This window comes from Aethalodelphis obliquidens, unplaced genomic scaffold, assembly GCF_003676395.1.
Source record: "Aethalodelphis obliquidens isolate GAN/ISIS:26980383/991018 unplaced genomic scaffold, ASM367639v1 scaffold2, whole genome shotgun sequence".
Classification (NCBI taxonomy): Eukaryota; Metazoa; Chordata; class Mammalia; order Artiodactyla; family Delphinidae; genus Aethalodelphis; species Aethalodelphis obliquidens.
Genome location: NW_020837946.1, coordinates 33,006,585 through 33,032,078, shown reverse-complemented (window position 1 = coordinate 33,032,078; position 25,494 = coordinate 33,006,585). Strand labels below are relative to the sequence as shown.

General features: G+C 40.4%; 1 protein-coding gene across 1 annotated transcript in view; it reads left to right on the top strand.

Moving 5' to 3' along the window:
• The first annotated feature begins 1,778 nt into the window (after window positions 1-1,778).
• The window catches only part of BMPR2 (bone morphogenetic protein receptor type 2), a 201,376-nt gene continuing 177,660 nt past the window's right edge, over window positions 1,779-25,494 (top strand). Inside the window, exon 1 of the mRNA XM_027123800.1 lies at window positions 1,779-3,111. Within this exon, the coding sequence (XP_026979601.1) occupies window positions 3,036-3,111 (76 nt within the window). The 5' untranslated portion in view covers window positions 1,779-3,035. The remainder of the gene's footprint in view (window positions 3,112-25,494) is intronic.

Sequence of the window (25,494 nt, the reverse complement as noted above, 5' to 3'; positions counted from 1 at the left end):
ACTTCTTAGGAAAATTTTTATGCAAATAAAAAATGAGTAATCAAGTACTTAATCCCAATTTGAGAAAGAAAAACAGTATACTACCAATTAATAAACTTTCTACACCTCTAACATACTTAAATCCTATTGCTCTGAGTGCTAGCTCTTATTTCTTGAAAGTCAAATGGTAAAACAATACCAGTTCCTTATTTTGGGCCTTTTGGGCAAAAAAATTAAATTAAATTAAATTAAAATATATATATACATATATATAGTAATAAAGCTAGTGAATCAAAGTATATGCTTTTTTTTTTTTTCTTTTTAAGGGATTTTACTACAAAGAAAAACTTCTCTCTGCCTGAAGGGTAAACAGTATAAAAATATTTACACTAAAAAGAGTCTGAGAATTCTGAGCTGGTATTACCACAACCCCTATAAGATATTTAGTATGATAACAGCAACTAGTGTAAGGAATGTGAAGATTTATTTACATCAAGTTCAGATAAAGAGATAAAAGGGGACTTGAATAAGCAAGCAAAGAGTATGACTTCAGGACTGTATATTTGAAGGTATCTTTGAACTGCCCTTAGCCACAATGAAAGTCCAGCGAAACCAGTCTTCAGAATAACCCTTCTGCTTAGAAGGAGAAGGGAAGGCTAGACTTCACCTCTAAGATCGCCCTCCCACGCAGATTTTCCACCTCGCAGCTAAGAATTAAACCCAGACTTCCGATGATCATGGCGCCAAGCACGTCACCTTCTCCCTCTTCCCCCGGCAAAATCCCACCCAAGTCGACCAGATCCCTCAGGAGTGTGTAAGAGCTTCAGGGCGGGGGTGGGGGAGGTGGGAAGGATTCCCTTCCCCAATCGTGGTTGCTTGGGGTTTTGCAATTCAAAAAAACCCCTACTAAACAGATCCTCTCCAGATTCAAAGGAAGCTTCTGTACCAGCAAGACCTGCTCTTTTCCTCGGATGCGTAGACCCAACCCCACTCTTTACCTTGACGCGGCGACTCCTCACCGCAAATTTCCTTTCAAATGCCCTAAAAAGCCCCTAAGGCCCCCAGCCTTTGTGAATAAAGGCCCACCCTCGAAGTGGAAACAGCGCTGCATAGACAGATATGCACAGACAGCGGGACAGAGAATACAATTGTAAAAGAATGAGTTCTTTCTGGCTTTGCATCCTTTCCAATGTTCAGTACTCCTTTAGCTAAGGAGGGTTACGGTAATGGGTGCTTGAGGGAAGCAGGACACCGATTAGAGCAAAAATATCAATATAGGGGGGTGGTCTTTCCAAATTCCGGCTTTTGTTTGAGTCAGTGAGGGTAGCCCAAGGAGGCCAAGGTCTCCGGTTCTGCGAAAGGTGGGTCCTTCCCAATTCTTTGGGCTACGGACAGGCAGGCGCGGGCCCCAAGAAACAAAGGGGGTTGTTCTGTCCTTCGAGGCTTTACTCGAGTCCCAGAGGAGTCAGAGGCTAAATCACCGAGCTCGGAAGAGTTTGCCAAAGGCTGGACAATACATGCGGCCGCCCTCTCTTAAGCACGCAAATCCCAAGCGTGGACGTCTGGTAGGTGTGTGTGAGTGTGAAGAAGAAAGGCCAGTGCTGTCCATTGCGGGCTGCCGGCCCCGCCGTGCTCTGCCCTCAGCGGCTGCGCTAGGGCCGCGGAGTCCGCCTCAGTTAGCCCTGGAGTGAGGGGCGGGGCCGGGCGGGGCCGAGAGCGCGCAGGCGCAGTGCGGCTTCGTCGCGCCGCTGCAGCCGCCGCCGCCGCCGCCGCCGCCGCTGCGGCCGACGCCCGCGCTGCACCACGGGCCCGAGACAGACTGGGCCGGGAAGAGCCGGAGACTGAGGAGGAGGCGGGGGCGGCGGCGGAGGCGGGGCGACTCCGGTGACCGGGAGCGCCGCAGACTGGCAGCTGCGGCGACTCCCCCCTTTGTGTCTGGTCTGCCCGGAGCCGCTGGAAGTGCTTCCCGGAGGGGCGCGGGGTGTCTGCCGCCTTGCTGCCCACCCCCTCCCCAGCCACCTACATCCGCCCTCCCGCCGCCCCCCACCCTCGGCCCGCGACGCCCGAGCTCCGCCCGGAGCCTAGAGCTGCGGGAAAGCTAGGAGGCGGCGGCGGCGGCGGCGGCGGCGGCTTCCTCGGGAGGGGGGGGTTGTGATTCGCTCAGAGGAGCCTTTGACGGGAGAAGACAAGGCTTTCACAGTGGAATTTACCTCAGGCAAGATGGAGCGGCAGCAATAAAAAAGAGAGAGAGGAGCGCACCCGGGAGGGCTAGAAAGGGCAGCCTCCCGGCACCTCCCCTCCGCCCGCTGTCTCGGGGAGCTCGGGGCCCAGCCTGAGGACCCCTCCCCTCCCCCGCTTCCCACCGCCCCTCAGCCCTCCCGCCGGGACCTGCCGGACCCTCGTAGGATTGTTCCGTGAAGGCGTGAAGGCCGTGGGTTTGTCCATGGAGGCCAGCACCTTTTTCGATCCAGTTGAGGAAGAGGATTTGCTTTGCTCGAAATCGGAGTAAGGGAAGCACCGAAGCGAAACTTAAAAGGAATCTTGCCCTGCCGGAGCACAGGCGATGCGCCTCGGGCCGCCGGGCGCCGCCGCCCCCCGCCCGGTTTCGCCCTTCCCGGCAGTCGGGAACTTGTGCTGATCCTCGGCGCCCCTCGAATCCCCGCTCCCCACCCCTCGGCACCCTGGATATGTTTTCTCCCAGACCTGGATATTTTTTTGATATCGTGAAACTACGAGGGAAATAACTGCGGGGCTTTCTTCTTGTCTCCCTGCTTCTCCCCACAAACATGCCTTCACTTTGGGGGGCCGAGGCACCCTGTCCTGGGCGAATGAACACCCGCAGCTGCAAGGGAGCGAAATGAAGGAAATTTCGGCAGCGGAATGAAAGCTCTGCAGCTCGGTCCTCTCATCTGCCATTTGTCCTTTCAAACTGCATTGTAATACGGGCCGGATAAGACCGACGAGAGCGAGGACTAGCCTCCCGGCCGCGTTTCTCCGCCCTCGTTCACTTTCCGTATTTCTTTTCTCTGCTCTCCTGCTTCTTGGCTGGCCCAGGGATGACTTCGTCGCTGCGGCGGCCCCGGCGGGTGCCCTCGCTGCTGTGGACCGTCCTGCTGGTCAGCGCTGCGGCCGGTGAGTAGCCCCGGGTGGCGCGTCCGGGCCACTTCTCCTGTGGTTGGCGGGGGAGGGAGCCTGCAGAGGCCGAGGCCTGCGCTCGCCTGTCGCAACGCGGCCGCCGATCGCCCGGTACCTGCGCGCCTTTCCCAGTCCTTCCAGGGAACTAACCTTTCACGTTGACGTGTAGTTTCGAATCCCCGCACCTCGTATTCCCCACCACTTCATCCCACCGGCGCCGGGGGGGGGGGGGGGGTGGAAAGACACATTGGGTGTGGTATCTTAACATTTTTAGCTGTGAGGTAATGCAAGGATTAAAAATAACATTTTAATCACCAGTGAACACTGTCTATTATGAGATCTTTGGAAACAGACCTGTAGATTTTTTTTCTAATATAAAGAAGCGGATTTGGCTTACAGTAAAAAGAACATCAACTGTAGAACGTATACTTGAACCTTATTTTTAGATGTAGATCACTCTTTGAGAATCCATATTACTTTCATTATTCCAAAATGTTCCCGAATGAATTGAATAAATAAATGTTGAGGAAGGCAGAACTGTGAGATGCTTAGTATGCTGTACAATATTGTTAATTGTTATTATCGTTAGTATTATTTTGTTCCGAAGTATGTTAGTAATAATATTTTCATCTTTTCAATCTGGACAGTCGTATTTTATATGCTTTTGGAATTACTGCTGGGCTTAGAAGTATTTTTGGTAGCTTTTCACTTAGTCATCCGGCATCTATTGACTTTCCTGTCATTGAGACAACTTTGACCTCACATCAGACTTCTAGGAGATTTGAGTCCTGAAAGTTCTTTTGACATTTTACTGAAGCTTAAAGGGAAATAGTAGTCATCCTTTGCTTAGAATATTTTGATTTTAGTTCTCAGACACCTTAGGAAAAACCTCGTTTCATTTGCAGTTGCTTTTCAAGCAGTCTTTTGGTGATTTGCTTTTAGAAATTTTGGGGAGTGAATCATACATATAATTCTTAAATTTGGTTTAGGATGGCCAAATAGATTATACATCGAAAAATGAATAAAGGGCAACATAACACCTTTCCAGTTATTTTTTCTTCATAAGTGTAATATTCACTTTCAGTAAATTTTTCATTGCAATGTTAGACACGGACAGTGTTTATTTCCATTTAAAAAGTCTGCATTGGGAAGATACTGAAACAGTTTTTGAACTTTCTTTTGTGCTTTAGATATTGTTGATTAATGTCTATTATGTTTGTGATAGTTGTGTTAACATAATTTGAACTTCTGAATTGAATGTATTTTGACACTTATATTTTAATATTCTTAATCATCACAATTCATTTTGGGGTAAAAGTGAATGATTTTTCTCTGGAGTTCTTTATATTCTGTTAGCTATCTAAGTTCTCTAGTAGTAAGCCATGTGGTCCCTGTAAAATATGAAGAGAGTAAAAGGCGTTAAGTTCAAGCAGTCATTCTAAGAGGAGAAATCTCAGAGTTAGACTTGTTAGTGTTCTTTGTTATTCTTGACCTTTTTAGAACATAGATTCTCATTTATTGTTGACAGGCTTATCATTTTGTGATCAGAACTGATAAAATAAGAGAAAGAACAATTGACTTAAAAATAAACTTGATATCTATTTGGTAAATAAAATATTAGAATAATGGCCCTTAAAAGGGATGGATTAAAGTAATAACTGTTTAAAAGTGATTTTAGCCATCTTTTTCTTTACTGTTACATAGCACCAGATGCCAAAATTTGTGAAATTGGATTTCAGAGCTGTAACAATAATAATAATAGTATTTATTGAGTGCTTGCTCTGCGCCAGCAACTGTCCTAATAGCTTTACATGTATTTTCTCATTTGATTCTCATGACAGTTCTTTACTCCAGGTTCAGTTATGCTCCTTTTATAGAGTGAGTGAAGTATAGAGAGTTTAGATAAGTCACCACACAGTCAGTAAATTGTGGAGCTAGAATTACAGTCTGTTCCCTTACCTATCACATTAATGATGACAGCAACTTCTCACTCTAATTGGGAACATGAGAGAGTTAGTGTCTTCACCAGATTAGCCTTTGAAAAGAAGCAAGGACCCTTGACAGGATCTTGGTACAGCACTGGTCGCGCAAATGTCATGGTTCTAAATGTGTAAGACTTTGCCTAGTATTGGAGTGGCTAGAGCAGTTTCATTAAGTGCAAGGTGGCTAGAGAGGGCTTGTGTGAATTTGGGTTACATAGATGCAGTGATATAACTAGACATGTGCAAATGGTACAGCTGAACGGGAAAATAATACTGGAAGACTGATATCACATCTCTCTATGGGGTCGTGGATAATCCTCTATATCTTTTGAGTCCCTCTTTCCCACTTACTCTATTTAGTTCTTGGATTCCTTAATTCTAAGAACAGTTAGTATGCAAAAATTAGAATTTATAAAAAATATGTGCTTGTTTGGTTTATAAATGATTTCTTTTTTTTTCTTTTTTTTTTATGGTCTGGAACAGGGGCATGAAGCTGAACTTGTTCTTTTTTTTTTTTTTTAATATTTATTTATTTATTTAGGCTGCGCTGGGTCTTAGTTGCAGCACGTGAGATCTTCATTGTGGCATGCGGGATCTAGTTCCCAGACCAGGCATCGAACCTGGGCCCCCTGCATTGGGAGCAGGGAGTCTTACCCACTGGACCACCAGGGAAGTCCCATGAATTCTTAATTTTAATAAAAGGATACAATATAATGTAATACTTAATTTAAAGGTCAGCTTCTGTTTAAAAAAATTTTTTTTTGAAAAAAAAAGGTTGCCAAGCTTTTTATTTAGGTTGTAGTGGTTACAGATAACATATCTAATCCTATATCCTGCCCCACCATGTGCTGCCCAATGAGCAGACTTAGCTACTCTTTTCCCTCCAGTCTTAGTTCTTGTGTTCATCCTTCTTGTCCTTCTTGGCATCCTTCTTGGCCTGGGAGGCCAGGGAGCCCATGGTATTTCGAATGGTCTCATTGGGATCCCTACCTGGAAGCTTCTCCAGGACACTGAAGGAATTCAGCGTCCTGCATCATGTCATAAACGTTTTTTCTCCTTGGCTGGCTCACATGTGTCCATGGCTCAGTTGTCACCCATGTCAGCTGATTCTACCTAGTCAATGTCAGTTGATTCTTCCTGCATTTGAAATAATTCACTTGACTGGATTTCAGTTTTACATACATCTCTTCAGGAACACACACATTGTCTACAAAAGCTATCGTGACATGTCGGTTGCTGTAGTGGTGGTATTGGTATTAGTGTGTGTGTGAAATGTGGGGAGAGATGTTTATTCTAGCTTTCCTTCATTAAAGGCCAACTTTCTTTAACAGTGAAGGAGAAGAAGTTGAATATTGGTCTCTGGTGGGTAAATTCTAACTATAAAAGGTACAGAGTGAAGTCAGTATAAATCAGTTAATTTTATAACTGGCCATATCACTTTTTTTTTAACTGAAGTATAGTTAATTTACAATGTTGTGTTAGTTTTTGTTGTACAGCAAAGTGATTCAGTTATACATATATGCATTCTTTTTCATATTCTTTTCCATTATGGTTTATTACAGAATATTGAATATAGTTCCTGTGCTATACAGTAGGACCTTGTTGTTTATCTATTTTATATATAGTAATTTGTGTCTGCTAATCCCAAACTCCTAATTTATCCCTCCCCCACTGCCTTTCCTCTTGGTAACCATAAGTTTTCTATGAGTCTGTTTCTGTTTTGTAACAAAGTTCATTTGCATCCTATTTCATATTCCACATGTAAGTGTTATCATATATTTGTCTTTCTCTTTCTGACTTACTTCAGTTAGTATGATAACCTCTAGGTCTATCCAAGTTGCTGCAAGTGGTGTTATTTCATTCTTTTTTTAAAAAATAAATTTATTTATTTATTTTTGGCTGCGTTGGGTCTTTGTTGCTGCGTGTGGGTTTTCTCTCTAGCTGCGGCGAGCGGGGGGGGGGGCTACTCTTCGTTGCAGTGTGCGGGCTTCTCATTGCGGTGGCTTCTCTTTGTTGCGAAGCACAGGCTCTAGATGCATGGGCTTCAGTAGTTGTGGCACGTGGGCTCAGTAGTTGTGGCTCGCAGGTTCTAGAGCACAGGCTCAGTAGTTGTGGTGCACGGGCTTAGTTGCTCCACGGCATGTGGGATCTTCCTGGACCAGGGTTCAAACCCATGTCCTCTGCATTGGCAGGCGGATCTTAACCACTGCGCCACCAGGGAAGTCCCCTCAAATAGATTCTCTTTAAAGAAATTCTTTGTAAGGAACTGGTAGATGTAAGGTACAAGTTTTCTACTATGGCGTGCCTTTAAGAGTCTGTATGATATGTCAAGTTACATAGCAATAAGATGTTAGGGGAATTATTACCAGAAGAGCTAATGTAAAAGTTTACATACATACCTAGAGTCCCAGTGTCCAACACTGTCCATCAACCTTGCCTTGAGCATATTAAGTAACACTTAAACTTCATTACACATATTATCAAGCTATAATACAAAATTAGTGTAATCATTCTCACCTTAAAAGTGTTGACTGTGAAAAAAAAAAGTGTTGACTGTGGACTTGATGGAAGAATTATGGAACATGATAAAGTATTGTGCCAGAGGTATTGGCCATAATAGTTTTAGATGGAGCTGGATGTTTGGGGGAATAGAAGGATCGTATGCACACATTATCTCTTTCTGGCAATTCCTCATCTGTATCTGGAAGGCTAGATGCAGATGGCAATGAGAAATTTCAATTTGTTAACGCCAGAAGGTCTTCTCGTTTATCTTTCAAGACAGTTTTCCCTTTAAAATTTCAGTGTCAAAAATATACTTAATAATATACTTTCATTCTGTCCCAGCAATTTAAGTGCAAAATAGCGTGATTTAGAGCAAAACATGACTGAACAAAGGACACAGTGTGTCATTTGCATATATATGTGTATGTATCCAGTAATCCAAACCCCTAGTTCTTTCATTTAAATGAGGAAATAGTTGACTTTTCCCAACATTATTGATCTTTCTTCAGTCTTTGCCTTTGTAGGCAAGAATAGTCTATGAACCAAGCTATATAATTGTAATAGACACTCTAGGCCAACCTTTTAGGGAAAGCTTTGTTTTTGTATTTTTGTTTTTCTTTGAAAAGTAAAGAGAAAATACTGTTAATCCCATAACTCCAACACTGTATTTTATTTTGGTGTATTTACTTTTAACTTTTAAATAAAGTTGTGTATATTTTTGTGTTGGTGTGATTGTATAATTTATTAATTATATTTCAGACTGTTTTTTGGACCATGCCATGTGGCATGTGGGGTCTTAGTTCCCCAACCAGGGATCGAATCCGTGCCCCCTGCATTGGGAGTATGGAGTCTTAACCATTGGACCACCAGGGAAGTCTCTACATTTCAAACTTTTAAACATGGAATAATATGTCACAAACAGTAACTGTGTAATATTCCATTGAGTGTATTTGTTAGTATTTACTTGATTCCTGTTAGGAGATGTTTAGCTTGTCTTGGTTTTCTTCTCTTGATAAAGAGTACCATATTGAATATTTTGTGCATATGTCCTTCTTGTGTTTTGGTTTATTTCTGTATTCTCATCTTGATCTATCAGCAGCATGACTCAGTTTGATCATTTTTTTTTCCTCCTTGAAACACTTGCTTCATTTGTGTTCTAAGATACCACACTCTTGGTTTTCCTTCTGCCTCTCTATCTCCTTTGATAGTTCTTCCTTATGTCCCTCACCTCTAAATGGTTTGTTGTCCCAGGACTCAGTCCTTGGTCCTTTTCTCTGTCTACACTTACTCCTTTGGTGATCTCATCCAGTTTCATGGCTTTAAAAATAACATCTAGAGGCTGAAAAGTTTCAAATTTATTTCCATCCTAAACTTCTTTCCTTGAAATAAAGTTGCGTGTAGCCAGCTGAGTGAGTATTCTGCATCTCTACTTAGATGTCTGATAGTCATCTCAAACTTAGCGTATCCAAAACTGAACTCCTGAGCTTCTTCTGTAGGCCTGTTCCTCCTGTAGTCTTACCCAACTCAGCAAATGGCAGTTCTGTCATTCTAGTTGTTGAGGCCCAAAATTGAATATATCCTGTCTCTTCATTTTTTTTTTTACACACTCACATCCAGTCTGATAGAAAAAATTCTTGACTCTACCTTCAAAATATATCTAGTCTGACTACTTACCACCTCCACTGCTACCATGTTAATCTAAAAGCCATCTTCTCTCACTTGTAGCTTTTCAGTAACTTTTGTTTTCTCTAACACTTTTGCTTTATTACATTAACTTTTCAGTATAGTATCCTTAGTCACCCTTCTCAGACTTAAGTCAGATCATCACTTTTTTCTGTTTAAAACTCTCTGATGCCTCTCCATGTCACTCAGAATCACAATCAGAATCTCAGAAACTCACTCAGTCACAAATCATTTAAAATATCCTACACAATCTGGCCCCTACTACTTATGGCTGTATCTGCTGACCTCTGTCTTGTTCAACTTATATTTGCTTTTAACTTTACAAAGAAGTAAAAATTCAGAAAATCAAATATTTTAAAAGAGGTTAGATTTAAGATACTTTATATAATTTGATAGTGGCTACAGTTAGTGAGTAAATCTGTATTGGGGGAGTAAGGGAGGAGACATGAATATTTCTTAAGCCTTTACTATATCCACTAAATGCCTTACGTATTTACTGTGTTATCTCATTATCCTCTAAATAGACTGATCACTACTATTATTTTTTCCTTATTTTACAGATGAGTAAATGAAGTCTATTATACCTTCAAAGCAAAGCATTAATGTAATATATATAGTGTTAGCCTGCACGTATAAAATACTTGGAATACTTCAAGCATCTGAAAATCTGGCATTTTAATCATTCAGGAATAATTGCCTAGACTGAACTACTTCTTAGTTATGATTTCTTATTTTGCTATAAATGACAGCAGATTATTTTCAGTTTTGGTTTGGAGTATAGCATTCAAATGTTGGTGGATAGTAAAAATTTTCATAGAAGATTCAAAGCTTAAGTTTTGGAAAGGAACACCAGTTAGATCAGAAGAGAGATGATGACATACTTAGTGGAATATAAATTTTGTGTTTCCATCTGTTGTTAGTGATTAGAACCCCTAGGGGCCAGTCTAGTGTGAAGAGTAACTTTTTATATTTAGTTACTACCCAAAGGGCCACATCATGGTGACAAGAAAGGCAAGATTAAGAACAGTCAAATAATGTCAGAAAATGAATTTATTCATGTTACGTATGGAAACAGAGTTTTTTTTGTGGGAGATAACTTTTCTGGGATATTTAATTATTTTTTCCTTTTGCTAAACCAGTGTGTTAGCTTGATGAAATGTTATCAAGAATGTTAAACTAAATTCACTTTAGCCTTTATCACCAACTTTTTCCATTTATCCAGCACTTCTCTAGGAATCATTATTTTGTCCATTTACTTAGGTTTATGAGAAATTGTTTTGTTTTGTTTTGTTTTGCTTTTGCGGTTCACAGGACTCTCACTGCTGTGTGTGGCCTCTCCCGTTGTGGAGCACAGGCTCCAGACCCGCAGGCTCAGCGGCCATGGCTCACGGGCCTAGCCGCTCCGCGGCATGTGGGATCTTCCCGGACTGGGGCACGAACCCATGTCCCCTGCATCGGCAGGCAGACTCTCAACCACTGCGCCACCAGGGAAGCCCGAGAAATTCAGTTTTACTGATTCTTGCTAAGTCCTTTTAAGAGCAAGACAGTACTCTTGGATTTGTACTAAGTCAGATTTGTACACTAAGCGGCTAATAGGCTGCTTCTACTTCTACTTATACTACTAATAAGTAGTATAAGTAGAAGACTCACTATTTAGTCTCATGGTCTCTCCCAACCTCTAGGAAATGTGATCTTTCCAAGTATCTGCAAAAGGAATTTGGGAAACAGCACCAATAGTGACTGTAGGAAGTAGTAAGATAAACTTGTATTGACTTTGCTTTGTATTTTAAGACTTGTTTTTGCTTCTAGACTTTATTTCTTTACAAGAATCTTTGTTTTTTAGAATCCTAAAGTTGTAACACAGAATCTTTAAAAAAAATTTTAGGTGATAATGAAGTATAGAAAATAAAAAGACCCATTCCCTCTTTACTTTTTCTATAATCCCATTCCCTAGATGTAACCATTGTTAGTAGTTTGGTGTTTAATCTTTCATACTTTCTTTTTGTATGTACGATAAATAAACATCTGGGTATAACTAGAGTTTGTTTTTTTAGACAAGGTAGAATCATTACGTACTATGTAATACACAGATTTTTGTGATTATTCATGCAGGATAGTTCTGGAAGTAAAATCATTTGTTGAAAGTTTGCACATTTTAAAATTTTGATATGAATTTTCAAATTTCCCCACAAAAGATGGTACTAGTTTTCATTTCCACCAGTAGTATATCAGAATTTCCATTTTCTTATACCTTTTCCAAATATTGTATAATATCAATGTTTTCAATTTTTGCCAAAGCAAAAGCATTGTATTTTGTTTCAGTTTGCAGTGCTTTAATTATTAGTGAAGCCAAGCTTCTTTTTGTATGCTTACTGGCCACTTGCATTTCTCTCAATTACCTGTTCAGGTATCAGATTAATTTTCCTAATGATTTGTTTCTTCTTTTTTTTTTTTTTGCGGTACGCGGGCCTCTCACTGTTGTGGTCTCTCCCGTTGCGGAGCACAGGCTCCGGACGCGCAGGCTCAGCGGCCATGGCTCACGGGCCTAGCCGCTCCGCGGTATGTGGGATCTTCCCGGACCGGGGCACGAACCTGTGTCCCCTGCATCGGCACGCGGACTCTCAACCACTGAACCACCAGGGAAGCCCTGTGATTTGTTTCTTTTTCTTATTGGTTTGAAGGTGATATTAATATAAAAAAATGATTTTATGCAATTAGAATTGTTTATCTTTTCCTTTTTGACGTCTGGGTTTTGTGTTACCTTAGAAAAGCCTTTATTCTGTCTTACAGTAGATGAGTCTATAGGTTTTTTTTTTTTTAACGTATAGATAATTTAAACCACCTGGAACTATTCTTTGTGTTGTACATATATTAACTCAATAATAATAAGAAGGTAGATTCTCTTATGTATTATCCCCATTTACAGATGAGGAGTTTTAGGCACAGAAAAATTAAGAAACTTGCCCATGGCAACATAGCTAATAAGTGATAGAGGGGGAATATAGACACAGGCAGCTCATGCTCTAAACTGCTGCACTCTACTGCTTCTTATATAGGCAAATTGTCTTTTAATCACTAAATTCCAAGTAGAGAAAGTGTCCTGTTTGGGTAGTGAAAAGCATCATTTAGGGGCAGTTAATTTGGAATATATAAAATGTACTTCTGCTAACTTGTCATAATAGATTTTTTGCTTGTTATGGTAAATAGGTGACTAATATCAATTGCTTAAAATGCCTGAGCATTGGGACCCAGACATTTTAGCTCTCATTTAGAGTCTTACCTACTATTTTAATTTAAAAGTTTCTAAGAACCCTGGTTGTTTGGGTTTCTAACTTATAAAAGTTGAGGGAGCATCAAATAAGTAAATAATATGACTAATATCAATGGCTTAAAATGCCTGAGCATTTATATTCATTTAATGTATTCAGAACAAGTTTGAGTTAGAACCTGTTCTTTTCTTTGCAGCTGGTGTGTGGAAGTACATAGCACTAAGTGAAATACTTTTGTCATCCTAGTTTTCCATTCTAGTGGTCATATTTCATAGGAGTAGTACAGATGTAGGAAAGAATAGTGGTAGCAAAAGGTAAAGGGACAGAGTTGGGGGTAGTCTGAGGGAGAAGGGAGAAAAAGTAATTTACTTAATTTCCTCTTTCATTGTCTGTGTTCTCCACCCAAACCGCTGCAGCTTGGTCTGGCCTTATTGCCCTTGCCTTTTATCTCTGTATTGGTGTATGCTAGAAAGCAGCATACTATTCTTTGTGTAAGCTCTTCTAGGTTTGTGAATTCAGACATTTTTAAACAGTAGCTTTGATACTGGAAAGTTTGGGAGCTATTACTTAAAGCAAAGAATTATATGTGAAAAGAAAACTCTGAACAATTAAATGACAATATCAGAAGGAAGTTAATACAGTCAGAAGTACTAAAATTACTGTGGGTTGCATTTATCATCCTGTCACTTAAGTGAACTGAGTCCTGAAATCTTTTCAGCCCATTTTACTTATTTAGGTCACTTATTATAGAATTTGTTGTTTAAAAGATAACATCTAGTTAAGGTGTTTGGAGAGAGATTCCTGTGAGATTCAACTGAGTCACGTCCTCAGTAATTATCTTGAGAATTGTGTTGGAGAAGAAGTGAACTTCTGTAGCTAATGAATATTTCATTATTGTTTAAAAGAACCTGTTGTATAAAAGATTTACCAAAAAAAATGTGACATTAATAAAGTAATACTTGGGACCTCCCTGGTGGTCCAGTGGTTGGGACTCTGTGCTCCCACTGCAGGGGGCGCTGGTTCAAACCCTGTTTGGGGAACTAACATGCCACGAGGCACGGCCAAAAAGGAAAAAAAAAGTAATACTTAGATACAAAGAATTATAGTAGATGCTACTGAGAGTAACAACGTAAAATAGCTATTGTTTAATAACCATATTGTCCCTCTTTATGAGTGCCAATTGTGTGTCAAGTACAATGCAGAGTGTTTTTAACATGTTTTTCTCTATCAAAATAGGTAGATATTTTTCCTACTTTAGGATTAAGGAAGCAGATAAACAGAGATTAAGTGCTTTGTTTGATGGTATATACTCCTAATAATAACTTACTACTTTTTTAAAAATAAATTTATTTATTTATTTATTTATGGCTGTGTTGGGTCTTTGTTGCTGTGTGCGGTCTTTCTCTAGTTGTGGTGAGCGGGGGCTACTCTTCATTGCGGTGCACGAGCTTCTCATTGCGGTGGCTTCTCCCGTTGCAGAGCACGGGCTCTAGGTGCGCAGGCTTCAGTAGTTGTGGCTCGCGGGGTCTAGAGCAAAGTCTCAGTAGTTGCTCCGCGGCATATGGGATCTTCCTGGACCAGAGCCCGAACCCGTGTCCCCTGCATTGGCAGGCGGGTTCCCAACTGCTGCGCCACCAGGGAAGCCCACTTATTACTTATTGAGTTATTTACTGAATACCTCTATATGACAGGCATGCTAAGTTTTTAACTTTATTTCACAGAATCCTTATCCTTTATTTCATAGAATCCTTGTATCAGCTTTGCTGAAATAGATATTTTTTTCATAGATAAGGAAACAGTTGCACAGAGGTTAAATATATCACCCAAAGCCTTCCACTTAGAAAATGGCAGAACTGGAATTCAAGCCAAGGTTTTCATGACTTCTGAAAGTCTCTGCTCTTAACCATATTTCCTCTCAAGACTTTTTCATTTTTAAGAGAGAATTGATCACACTGAGCTGCCTTTCAACTTTGAAATTCTGTGGATTGTTCTCCGTAAAATAATAAAATTAGGATAGATTATCTTCACACTAGTTGTGTAATAAAAGGTATTCATTGAATATGAATACGCCAACTGTGTTAGGGTATGGAAGAAGTATGGATCACTGTCCCAGTATTGACAGACTTACCCTATTATAGGAGAAGAGCATAAATACAATGGTGTATGCTCAACTACTGGCTGGGTTAAAAAAATCCATATTTGAAGTAAGGTATACAGAATGCATGTAGGCAGTAACAAGAAGGATAGTAATAATTTGGGCAGTGGATAAGTCATTGTGGCTGGAAAGGCATGGCATAGAGCTCACAGTTCCTTTGTGGTTGGGCTAAGGGAATTCGTCTTATAATGGTGGTACTCTTTAGAAGAGCAGCCAGGTGGCCAAGGCACAGTGACCAAATGTGTGGTAAACATAGGTGTGAGCCAACTGTAAGGAGCAGGGACAGAGGCTGAGAGGCCCAGTCAAGTGGGCTACACTGTACAAAAAAGAGGAGGGGAAGATTCAGCAGCCTGAGTAGTCCTCTCTCATTCCTGTGGCCACTGAATTTTATATTTGGTTGACGGTCATCCTACTGAGCCCATGGTGGTGGGGTGGAGATGAAGGCTGAGGTTATTTGGGGCATATATATTCTGTCTTATTTAAGATTGGCTTAAGTGCTGTACTGAGCTCTGAAGACTTGAGATCTGGCTAATAATGGTTTATAATCCTTTGTGGGGAAAGTGTTGTGAGGGGAGTATAGATGATTAAGGAGGTAGCGATCAAAGTAGCAATCCAGAAGAGAGAGACACATGTAAGAGCTCACTGATACTGTTTAGGGTTGCATTTCCCAGCCACATTACTCCTACTACTTTCATTCTTTTAAAAAATTAATTAATTAATTAATTTTTGGCTGTGTTGGGTCTTTGTTGCTGCATGCGGGCTTCCTCTAGTTGCGGCGAGTGGGGGCTACCCTTCATTGTGGTGCGTGGGCTTCTCATTGCAGTGGCTCCTCTTGTTGCAGAGCACAGGCTTTAGGTGTGCGGGCTTCAGTAGTTGCAGCGCACAGGCTTAGTTGCTCCGTGGCATGTGGGATCTTCCCGGGCCAGGGCTCGAACCCATGTCCCCTGCATTGGCAGGCAGATTCTTAACCGCTGTGTCACCAGGGAAGCCCTACTTTCATTCTTGACAGTTGGAGTTTTTGAGGTGTCTAGCTACGTTTGCTTTGTTTGACGACGAAATTTAAATCAGGTAAGAGGAAACATTTAAAATGAAAAGCAAGTAGTAAAAGAAAGCAGGGGCTGTCATAAAGAGATATAGGGGGCTTCCCTGGTGGCACAGTGCTTGAGGGTCCACCTCCCAGTGCAGGGGACACGGGTTTGAGCCCTGGTCTGGGAAGATCCCACATGCCACGGAGTAACTAAACTCGTGTGCCACAATTACTGAGCCTGCGCTCTAGAGCCCACGAGCCAGAACTACTGAAGCCCGTGCGCCTAGAGCCTGTGCTCCGCAACGAGAAGCCACCGCAATGAGAAGACCGCGCACTGCAACGAAGAGTAGACTACGCTCACTGCAACTAGAGAAAGCCCGTGCGCAGCAACTAAGACCCAGTGCAGCCAAAAATAAATAAAATAAATAAATTTATTAAAAAAAAAAGAGATATAGGAAAAGAAGCCCCATTTTAACCCTTAGGTAATGTATTATATGATATATATTCAGTGATTCATCAGAGGTATTGTATGCTTGATTTTGTTTTGCTTTTTAATAGATTCAATATATTTCCTTGATAGGAGTGCCTTATAGTTTTCTTGAGCAAGAAAGTTTTATTGATACTTTAAATCTTTAGTATACTAAGGGTGGGAGTGTTAATGAGTAACATGTCCCCTAAAAAATACCATGTTTCACTAAACCTAAGAACATTTGATCTATAATTTTGTTTAAGCAGATTACAGTAGTAAAGAGAAAATGATTCTCTGGTTTTAATGTTTTATGATGACATTTCTAGAGAGAAAAGTATCGATAATTTAAATTCAAAATTCATATTGCATCTTTAGAGATTTTCTTTACATTGTTTTTGGGGAAATGATTCATTCAGCTCTTTTCTAATTACGTGTGAAAAAAACCTGGCTACTAAAATAAAAGGGCTATATGTGAAGCAAATTATATGCTGTAATGCCTCTTATGTTGCCAAGTACACTTAATGAATGAGGCAGGGAGGCCATTTAGCCATCCAGGGAGGCAACCCAGCCTAGTGCTTTTCTATAGGGCAACTGTTAAAATAAGTTTAAAGACATCATAAGTTTAAGGAGAAGGCATGTTTGGAACACTCCTGAAATGAGCCAAGATAAAATATTCACCTGCTGATTTTTGAATATTCTTATGGTTTTCTCATGTCTTCTGGCATTTGAACACTGTTTAGTAGTGTTGAAAGGAGATGTTGAGCAAAATATGCAGGAGACCTTGCATTCTGTAATCTAGCTTATACATGTTGTATTTATGAAGATTAGGTTAGGTTAAGAGAATATAGTATCTTGTAACCATGAACAAGGCATCTGGATTTCTGCCTCTAATGGCACTTACTTGTTGAGAAGACAGATCATAAATAAGAAGTAAATACATAAATGCACAAGATAGAGATTATGATAAATGTCACGGGGTTAAGGTGTTAGAGGGTTAAGGTGGTCAGTGGAGCCTTCCTTACAAGGTGACATCTGAAGAATTAAAATGAGGCATATTTGTGAATAATTGCAGGAAGAGGAACAGAAAGCACAAAGGCTGGAAGGTGGGAAAGAGCTTGGTATTTTACAGGATCAAAAAGGAGACTGGTGTGGCCTATAGTAACTTAGGGAGAGAGATGCATGACGGGGTTAGATAGGCAAGCAGGAGCCAAATCTTGTGGGGCCTTTTAGGCCATGGTAGAAAGATGAAGAGTTTAAATTTTAGTTTAGGAAAATGGGGAATGCTGTTGAAAGATTTTAAACAGAGTAAATTCATTATCTAATTTTCATTTTTCAGTGGTGACTTTGGCTTGTATGTGGAGAAGGATTAGAGAGGAGCCAAGGAGAAATAGGAAGCCTGGTTAGGCAGCTGTGGTAGTCAAGATGGACAAGGGAGGTGGCAGGTTGGATTTTTCTCCCTGGTAATGTCAAATAACATTTTGGTATCATTACACACCTCCTTCTGTGATATACTGTTTTTTAAATAGCAAGGACTATTTCTTGGGTTTAGAATGTACAGTTGAATTAGTTTTAAAAATCTGTTTCCTTCAAATGTTTATTTTAGAGATCTGTTACTTAATATTTTCAGTAAGCACTACAAATATGTATTAGTATTATCTGTATTTTTCATTTATTGGAAAAAAATGTAAACATGGGAAGTATTTTGCCTCAAAATAATTCAAAGAATAGGGCTAGAGTCCATCTCCCTGGACTCCCTTCATGATGCAGAGAATACAGACTATAAGAATAATTCCTGGTCATACGGCCCTTGTAGATCAGGACTTTCCTGTTTGTCCTGTTCTTAAAAAGATTATTGCAATGTTTGAAGACTTGGGTCATATCTCATTTGTATTCTCATTTAAAGTACATGTAATCTTTCTTTTCCCACATAGGCACATATTCAGTATTTCACTTTGAGATTTTTGTTGTTTTTTGTAGATATTCTTCTTTCCCCCCCATTATCACAAGGAAGTGCTTATTCATATATCCCGAATAGTTTTTGGCCAGGGTAACTGTTTTTCATTCTTGGTTACTTTCAAATAATATTAGAGGCTGCTAGTTTTCATACTTGGACTCCAGAATAAAGTTGGCATGACTGCAGTCTCTAATGTCTCATCAGTTTTTTCCTAAACTGACCTTAAATTATGAGCAATAACAGAGTTTGACCAATGATTTTTTTTTTTTTGTAGTAGAGTGAAAACTCCATAAGGCAACATAATAATGGGGGGCAGAATTAGGGTAGAATTTAAATGGGGTAAAGATTTTACAGCTAACTGCCAGAAGACCTGATATAACTGGCAGAGTCTATTTTCCTAATCTGATACTTCAGCAGCAGAAGTTTTACAGTTAACTATTTTAATTTGTAGATATTAAAATACAATATCTGGGAAGTATTTCATTGTATATATGTACTATATCTTCTTTATCCATTTATCTGTTGATGGACACTTAGGTTGCTTCTGTGTCTTGGCAATTGTAAATAATGCTATGATATTGGGGTTCATGTGTCTTTTTGAATTAGTGTTTTTGTTTTTTTCAGATATATACTGAGGAATGGAATTGCTGGATCATGTGACAGTTCTATTTTTAGTGTTTTGAGAAAACTCCATACTGTTTTCCACAGCGGCTGTACCAATTTACATTCCCAACAGCAGTGTACGAGGGTTCCCTTTTCTCCACATCCTCCCTAACATTTGTTGTTTGTGTTCATTCTGACAGGTGTGAGGTGATACCTCATTGTAGTCTTGATTTGCATTTCCCCGATGATTAGCGATTTTGAGCATCTTTTCATGTACCTTTTGGCCATCTCTATTTCCTTCTGGGAAACATGTCTGTTCACATTTTCTGCCCTTTTTTTTTTTTTTTTGGCTGTGTTGGGTCTTTGTTGTTGTGCGTGGGCTTTCTCTAGTTGCGGCGAGTGGGGGCTACTCTTTGTTGCGTTGCGTGGGCTTTTCATTGTGGTGGCTTCTCTTGTTGTGGAGCACGGGCTCTAGGCATGCGGGTTTCAGTAGTTGTGGCTTGCGGTCTCTAGAGCACAAGCTCAGTAGTTGTGGCGCACGGGCTTAGTTGCTCCGCGGCATGTGGGATCTTCCTGGGCCAGGGCTCGAACCCGTGTCCCCTGCATTGGCAGGAGGATTCTCAACCACTGCACCACCAGGGAAGCCCTCTGCCCATTTTTTAATGACAGAGGGTCTTTTTTTTTTTTTGGTACTGAGTTGTATGAGCTGTTTATATATTTTGGATATTAACCTCATATTGGTCATATTATTTGCAAATATTTTCTCCCATTCAGTAGGTTCTTTTTGTTAGTGGTTTCCTTTGCTGTGAAAAAGCTTTTAAGTTTAATTAGGTACGATTTGTTGAATTTTGCTTTTATTTTCTTTGCTTTAGGAGACAGATCTAAAACAGTATTGTTATGATTTACATCAAACAGTGTTTTGCCAATTTTTTTCCTCAGAGTTTTATGGTTTCCTGTCTTACATTTAGGTCTTTAATCCATTTTGAGTTTATTTTTGTAAATGGTGTTAAAGACTGTTCTAATTTCATTCTTTTACATGTAGATGTCCATTTTTCCCAGCACCATTTATTGAAGAGACTGTCTTTTTCCCATTGTGTATATATATATATATATTTTTTAGCGGTACGCGGGCCTCTCACCGTTGTGGCCTCTCCCGTTGTGGAGCACATGCTCCGGACGTGCAGGCTTAGCGGCCATGGCTCACAGGCCCAGCCGCTTCGCGGCATGTGGGATCTTCCCGGACCGGGGCACGAACCTGTGTGCCCTGCATCGGCAGGCGGACTCTCAACCACTGCGCCACCAGGGAAGCCCCCCATTGTATATTTTTACCTCCTTTGTTGTAGATTAATTGGCCATAAGTGCATGGGTTTATTTCTGGACTCTCTATCCTGTTCCATTGATCTCTGTGTCTGTTTGTGTCAGTATCATACTGTTTTGATTATTGTAGCTTTGTAGTATAGTCTGAAATCAGGGATCATGATTCCCTCAGCTCTGTTCTTCTTTCTCAAGATTGTTTTGGCTTGTCCAGTCTCTGTGAACTTTTCTCTTTTGAACCTATTTTTATTACAATAATAGTATTTATGTTAAAGATGGGATTTTTATTTTTTATTTATTTTTTTGGCTGTGTTGTGTCTTTGTTGCTGCATGTGGGCTTTCTCTAGTTGCGTTGAGTGGGGGCTACTCTTCGTTGCAGTGTGCGGGTTTCTCACTGTGGTGGCTTCTCTTGTTGAGGAACACAGGCTCTAGGCACGCAGGCTTCAGTAGTTGTGGCACGCAGGCTCAGTACTTGTGGCTCGCTGGCTCTAGAGTGCAGGCTCAGTAGTTGTGGTGCACAGGCTCAGTTGCTCCACGGCAGTTTTTTTTTTTTTTGGCTGTGTTAGATCTTTATTGGTGTGTGAGGGATTTCTCTAGTTGTGATGAGTAGGGGCTACTCTTCGTTGTGATGTGCAGGCGTCTCATTGCGGTGGCTTCTCTTATTGTGGAGCAGAGGCTCTAGGCGCACAGGCTTCAGTAGTTGTGGCGTGCGGGCTCAGTAGTTGTGGCTCACGGGCTCTGGAGTGCAGGCTCAGTAGTTGTGGTGCACGGGCTTAGCTGCTCTGTGTCATGTGGGATTTTCCCAGACTGGGGATCGAACCCATGTCCCCTGCATTGGCAGGTGGATTCTTAACCACTGCGCCACTGGGGAAGCCCTGGGCAGGCAGATTCTTAACCATTGAGCCACCAGGGAAGTCCTAAAAGATAGGATTTAATTTCAGTTATCTGCAAAAGTATATTCTTATACATAACCTTAATATATAATATTTACAACTAAGATGGGGAAGACAGTTAAAGTGATATAAAGTTAATCTTTATCAGGGTTGATCTTGAATATTTAAAATTTATTTTCACCAGAGTAATATTAGAGGAAATAGCCATCACTTAAAACACTTAAAATTAAAAGAAGATTTTTGATGAGTAGTAGGTGTGTATCATTTAAAATAACACGAACCTATGTATTTTGGAATTTTTTTTTTTTTTTGGCTCCACCATGCGGCATGTGGGATCTTAGTTCCCTGACCAGGGATCGAACCTGCACCCCCTGCTTTGGAAGCACGGAGTCTTAACCACTGGACCACTAGGGAAGTCCTATGTATCTTTGAATTTTAAGTTATTTATTTATTTATTTTTAACATCTTTATTGGGGTATAATTGCTTTACAATGGTATGTTAGTTTCTGCTTTATAACAAGTGAATCAGTTATACATATACATATGTTCCCATATCTCTTCCCTCTTGCGTCTCCCTCCCTCCCACCTTCCCTATCCCACCCCTCCAGGCAGTCACAAAGCACCGAGCTGATCTCCCTGTGCTATGCGGCTGCTTCTCACTAGCTATCTACCTTACGTTTGGTAGTGTATATATGTCCATGCCTCTCTCTCGTTTTGTCACAGCTCACCCTTCCCCCTCCCCATATCCGCAAGTCCGTTCTCTAGTAGGCCTGTGTCTTTATTCCTGTCTTACCCCTAGGTTCTTCATGACATTTTTTTCCCCTTAAATTCCATATATATGTGTTAGCATACGGTATTTGTCTTTCTCTTTCTGACTTACTTCACTCTGTATGACAGAGTCTAGGTCTATCCATCTCATTACAAATAGCTCAATTTTGTTTCTTTTTATGGCTGAGTAATATTCCATTGTATATATGTGCCACATCTTCTTTATCCATTCATCCGATGATGGGCACTTAGGTTGTTTCCATCTCCAGGCTATTGTAAATAGAGCTGCAATGAACATTTTGGTACATGACTCTTTGAATTATGGTTTTCTCAGGGTATATGCCCAGTAGTGGGATTGCTGGGTCATATGGTAGTTCTATTAGTAGTTTTTTTTTTTTTTTTTTTTTTTATTAGTAGTTTTTTAAGGAACTTCCATACTGTTCTCCATAGTGGCTGTACCAGTTCACATTCCCACCAGCAGTGAAGTTATTTTTGTAATAGATGTGGATTTTAAATTCAGTAACCAACTGAATTTGATAAACCATCTTTGCCGGATTAGTGTAAGAAGTTTGCAGTATTGTGCCATGCCATCAGTTTTCACTTTCTCCTTTTCTTCTCTAGATTTTTCTACTCGCTTTAATTAAAATTAACCATCCAAAAGGGAAAAAGCTTTTTTCTGCTACATATGTTATAAATTAGAATTAAATATTAGATTCTAGAAAATAACATATTAGCTATCATTTTTTGAGTAAATGTGTGTGAGGCATTGTGCCAATTTTATGTTTTTAAATCTTTTCAACCCCTATGAAGTACAGAGTTTGTTGACCCTGTTTGTTTGTTTATTTATTTATTTATACATACATACATACATACCACAGGCTTAGAAAAGTTAAGTAAATCTCCATGGTAATTTAGCTAGTGGTAGTACTGGGATTTGAATTCAGGTAGTCTGTAATTCCTGAGCTCATCCTGTCATTGACAGCATGTAACTCTTCTTGTTTCTTTGGTTGCTCTTATCAAAGGTCTAAGAATCTTAAGTTGAAGGAACCAGTACTTGGTTCTGATGGCTCAATAGTACTGTCTTATGCTCAAGACCTGGCAATAATAATTTTGCCTTTCTTGCAGGAAAATACCTGTCAAAGAAAGGAAATAAATGAATTGGGTCTGTTTTCTGGAGAATAGCAGGGTCACATACAGATTTTTTTAAAAATGCATTTATAATGCCCAGGATAATTTAAAAATGAAAAGTTGGTATCCAAACTGCCAAGAATTAATAAAGTATATGAAATAACTCAGAGAAACACATCCTTGCTTCTTTGAAAGGAAATGTAACTAATTTTTTTTTTTAATTTATTTTATTTTTGGCTGCATTGGGTCTTCATTGCTGCGGGCGGGCTTTCTCTAGTTGTTGCGGTGTGCGGGCTTCTCACTGTGATGGCTTCTCTTGTTGTGGAGCACAGGCTCTAGGTGTGTGGGCTGCAGTAGTTGTGGCTCACAGGCTCTAGAGCACAGGCTCAGTAGTTGTGGCACACAGGCTTAGTTGCTCCGTGGCATGTGGGATCTTCCTGGACCAGGGTTCAAACCCTGGTCCGCTGCATTTGCAGGCGGATTCTTAACCACTGTGCCACCAGGGAAGCCTGTAACTAATTTTTTTACTGAAACATTCACTTCATAAATGAGACTTAGGCTTGGATTGTAGTGGTTTTAATTTTTAAAGTTTCTTTTTTGAAAAGGGTGTAAAGATTGTTTCATTTTCAGATATTAAAATTGCCTAAATATAGACTTATAAGAAATACTTCAAGGCGCTTTCTCTAAAGTGACTCTACTTCTGTATGTTTCCAAAATTATATAGTTAAAAATTTAGGGGGCTTCCCTGGTGGCGCAGTGGTTGAGAGTCCGCCTGCTGATGCAGGGGACACGGGTTCATGTCCTGGTCCGGGAATATCCCACATGCCGCGGAGCAGCTGGGCCCGTGAGCCATGGCCGCTGAGCCTGTGCGTCCGGAGCCTGTGCTCTGCAGCGGGAGAGGCCACAACAGTGAGAGGCCCGTGTACTGCAAAAAAAAAAAAAAAAAAAAATTCAGCAATTTAAAAATTACTGAGGATGATTTATGGGATATGCTTAATTTACATATTTTTTTCTCATAGTGTTTTTCTCTCTGTTGGTTGATTGTTCCAGTTCTTTGGTTAAAAAGGAAATAAGTGATTTAGAATGCCTAGGTTTTCCTACAATATCTTTGAAAGTCTATAATGATATTGCTTATCATAGAAAAAATGGAATAGTTGAGTAAAAAACATTTATCCCAGCTTGTAAAATTTTTAGATTTTCTAGGCCACAGGCCATATTTTTGTTAGTACACAATATTTTAGCTGCTGAATATGTAGTAAGACTCAGATTTGAGGAGTTTATCTTAATTATTGTCTTCTATAATAGCAAAAACTGAAAGTCATTACTAGATTTGATATACTCATTTTTAGGATTAGTTGATATTAAGCATTGATATATTAAGAAAGATTGATATTTGAAGGAAAATTACACACACAATGATAATACAAAAGATGTGTTTCGCAGATTTCATGATTTTCTTTGGCATGTCAGATAAATTGGGTATCTAATTTGTTTGCTTCCGCAGTAGTGCATCTGAAACTTAAAAGGTATTTTAGTTCAAGTATTATTTTATTTGTTTGATACAAAGTGAGTCTTATGTAAGAGTTAGTTAACTGTTTCAGAGATAATAAATAGACAGAATGATTTGTTTATTCTCTTTAGTTTTTATGTTAATTTCCTACAAAATTAGTACTATGTCAGATCTTTTTCTTTTTAAAATTATTATTAATTTATTTATTTATGGCTGCATTGGTTCTTCGTTGCTGTGCGTGGGCTTTCTCTAGTTGCGGCGAGCGGGGGCTCCTCTTCCCTGCGGTGCGTGGGCTTCTCACTGCAATGGCTTCTCTTGTTGTGGAGCACGGGCTCTAGGCACGGGGCTCAGTAGTTGTGGCTCACAGGCTCTAGAGCACAGGCTCAGTAGTTGTGGCGCATGGGCTTAGCGGCTCCGCGGCATGTGGGATCTTCCCAGACCAGGGCTCGAACCTGTGTCCCCTGCATTGGCAGGCGGATTCTTAACCAGTGCGCCACCAGGGAAGTCCCTATGTCAGATCTTTAGTAAGCATTAACTTTCTTCTTTTCTTTTGATACTTTCTAAATGAAACAGTAATCTTTCCTGGAGTTAGGCTATTAGCATTACAGTATTTAAAAAGAAAATGTTCAGAAAGAAGTACTTTGAAAAAAAAAAATCTCTTTCTTAGTTTATTTCTGACAGGTATGGATACCCGAATAGACAGCTTCTACTATTAACATGAGGTATTGTTAGGACAGTTTGATTAGACATAAGCTAATTGGTCTCTGAGATAATTTCTTTTTTTTAAATATTGTTTTGCATATTTAAAAAATATTTATTTATTTGGCTGTCTCGGGTCTTTGTTGCGGCATGTGGGCTTTTCGTTGCGGCACGCGGGCTTCTCTGTAGTTGTGGTGTGCCGGTTTTCTCTTCTGTAGTTGTGGCGCGGGTTCCAGAGCGCGTAGGCTCTGTAGTTTGCACGTGCAGGCTCTCTAGTTGAGGCGCCCGAGGTCAGTAGTTGGGGTGCGCCGGCTTAGTTGCCCCACGACATGTGGGATCTTAGTTCCCCGACCAGGTATCAGACTCGCGTCTCCTGCATTGGAAGATGGATTCTTTATCGCTGGATCACCAGAGAAGTCCCTCT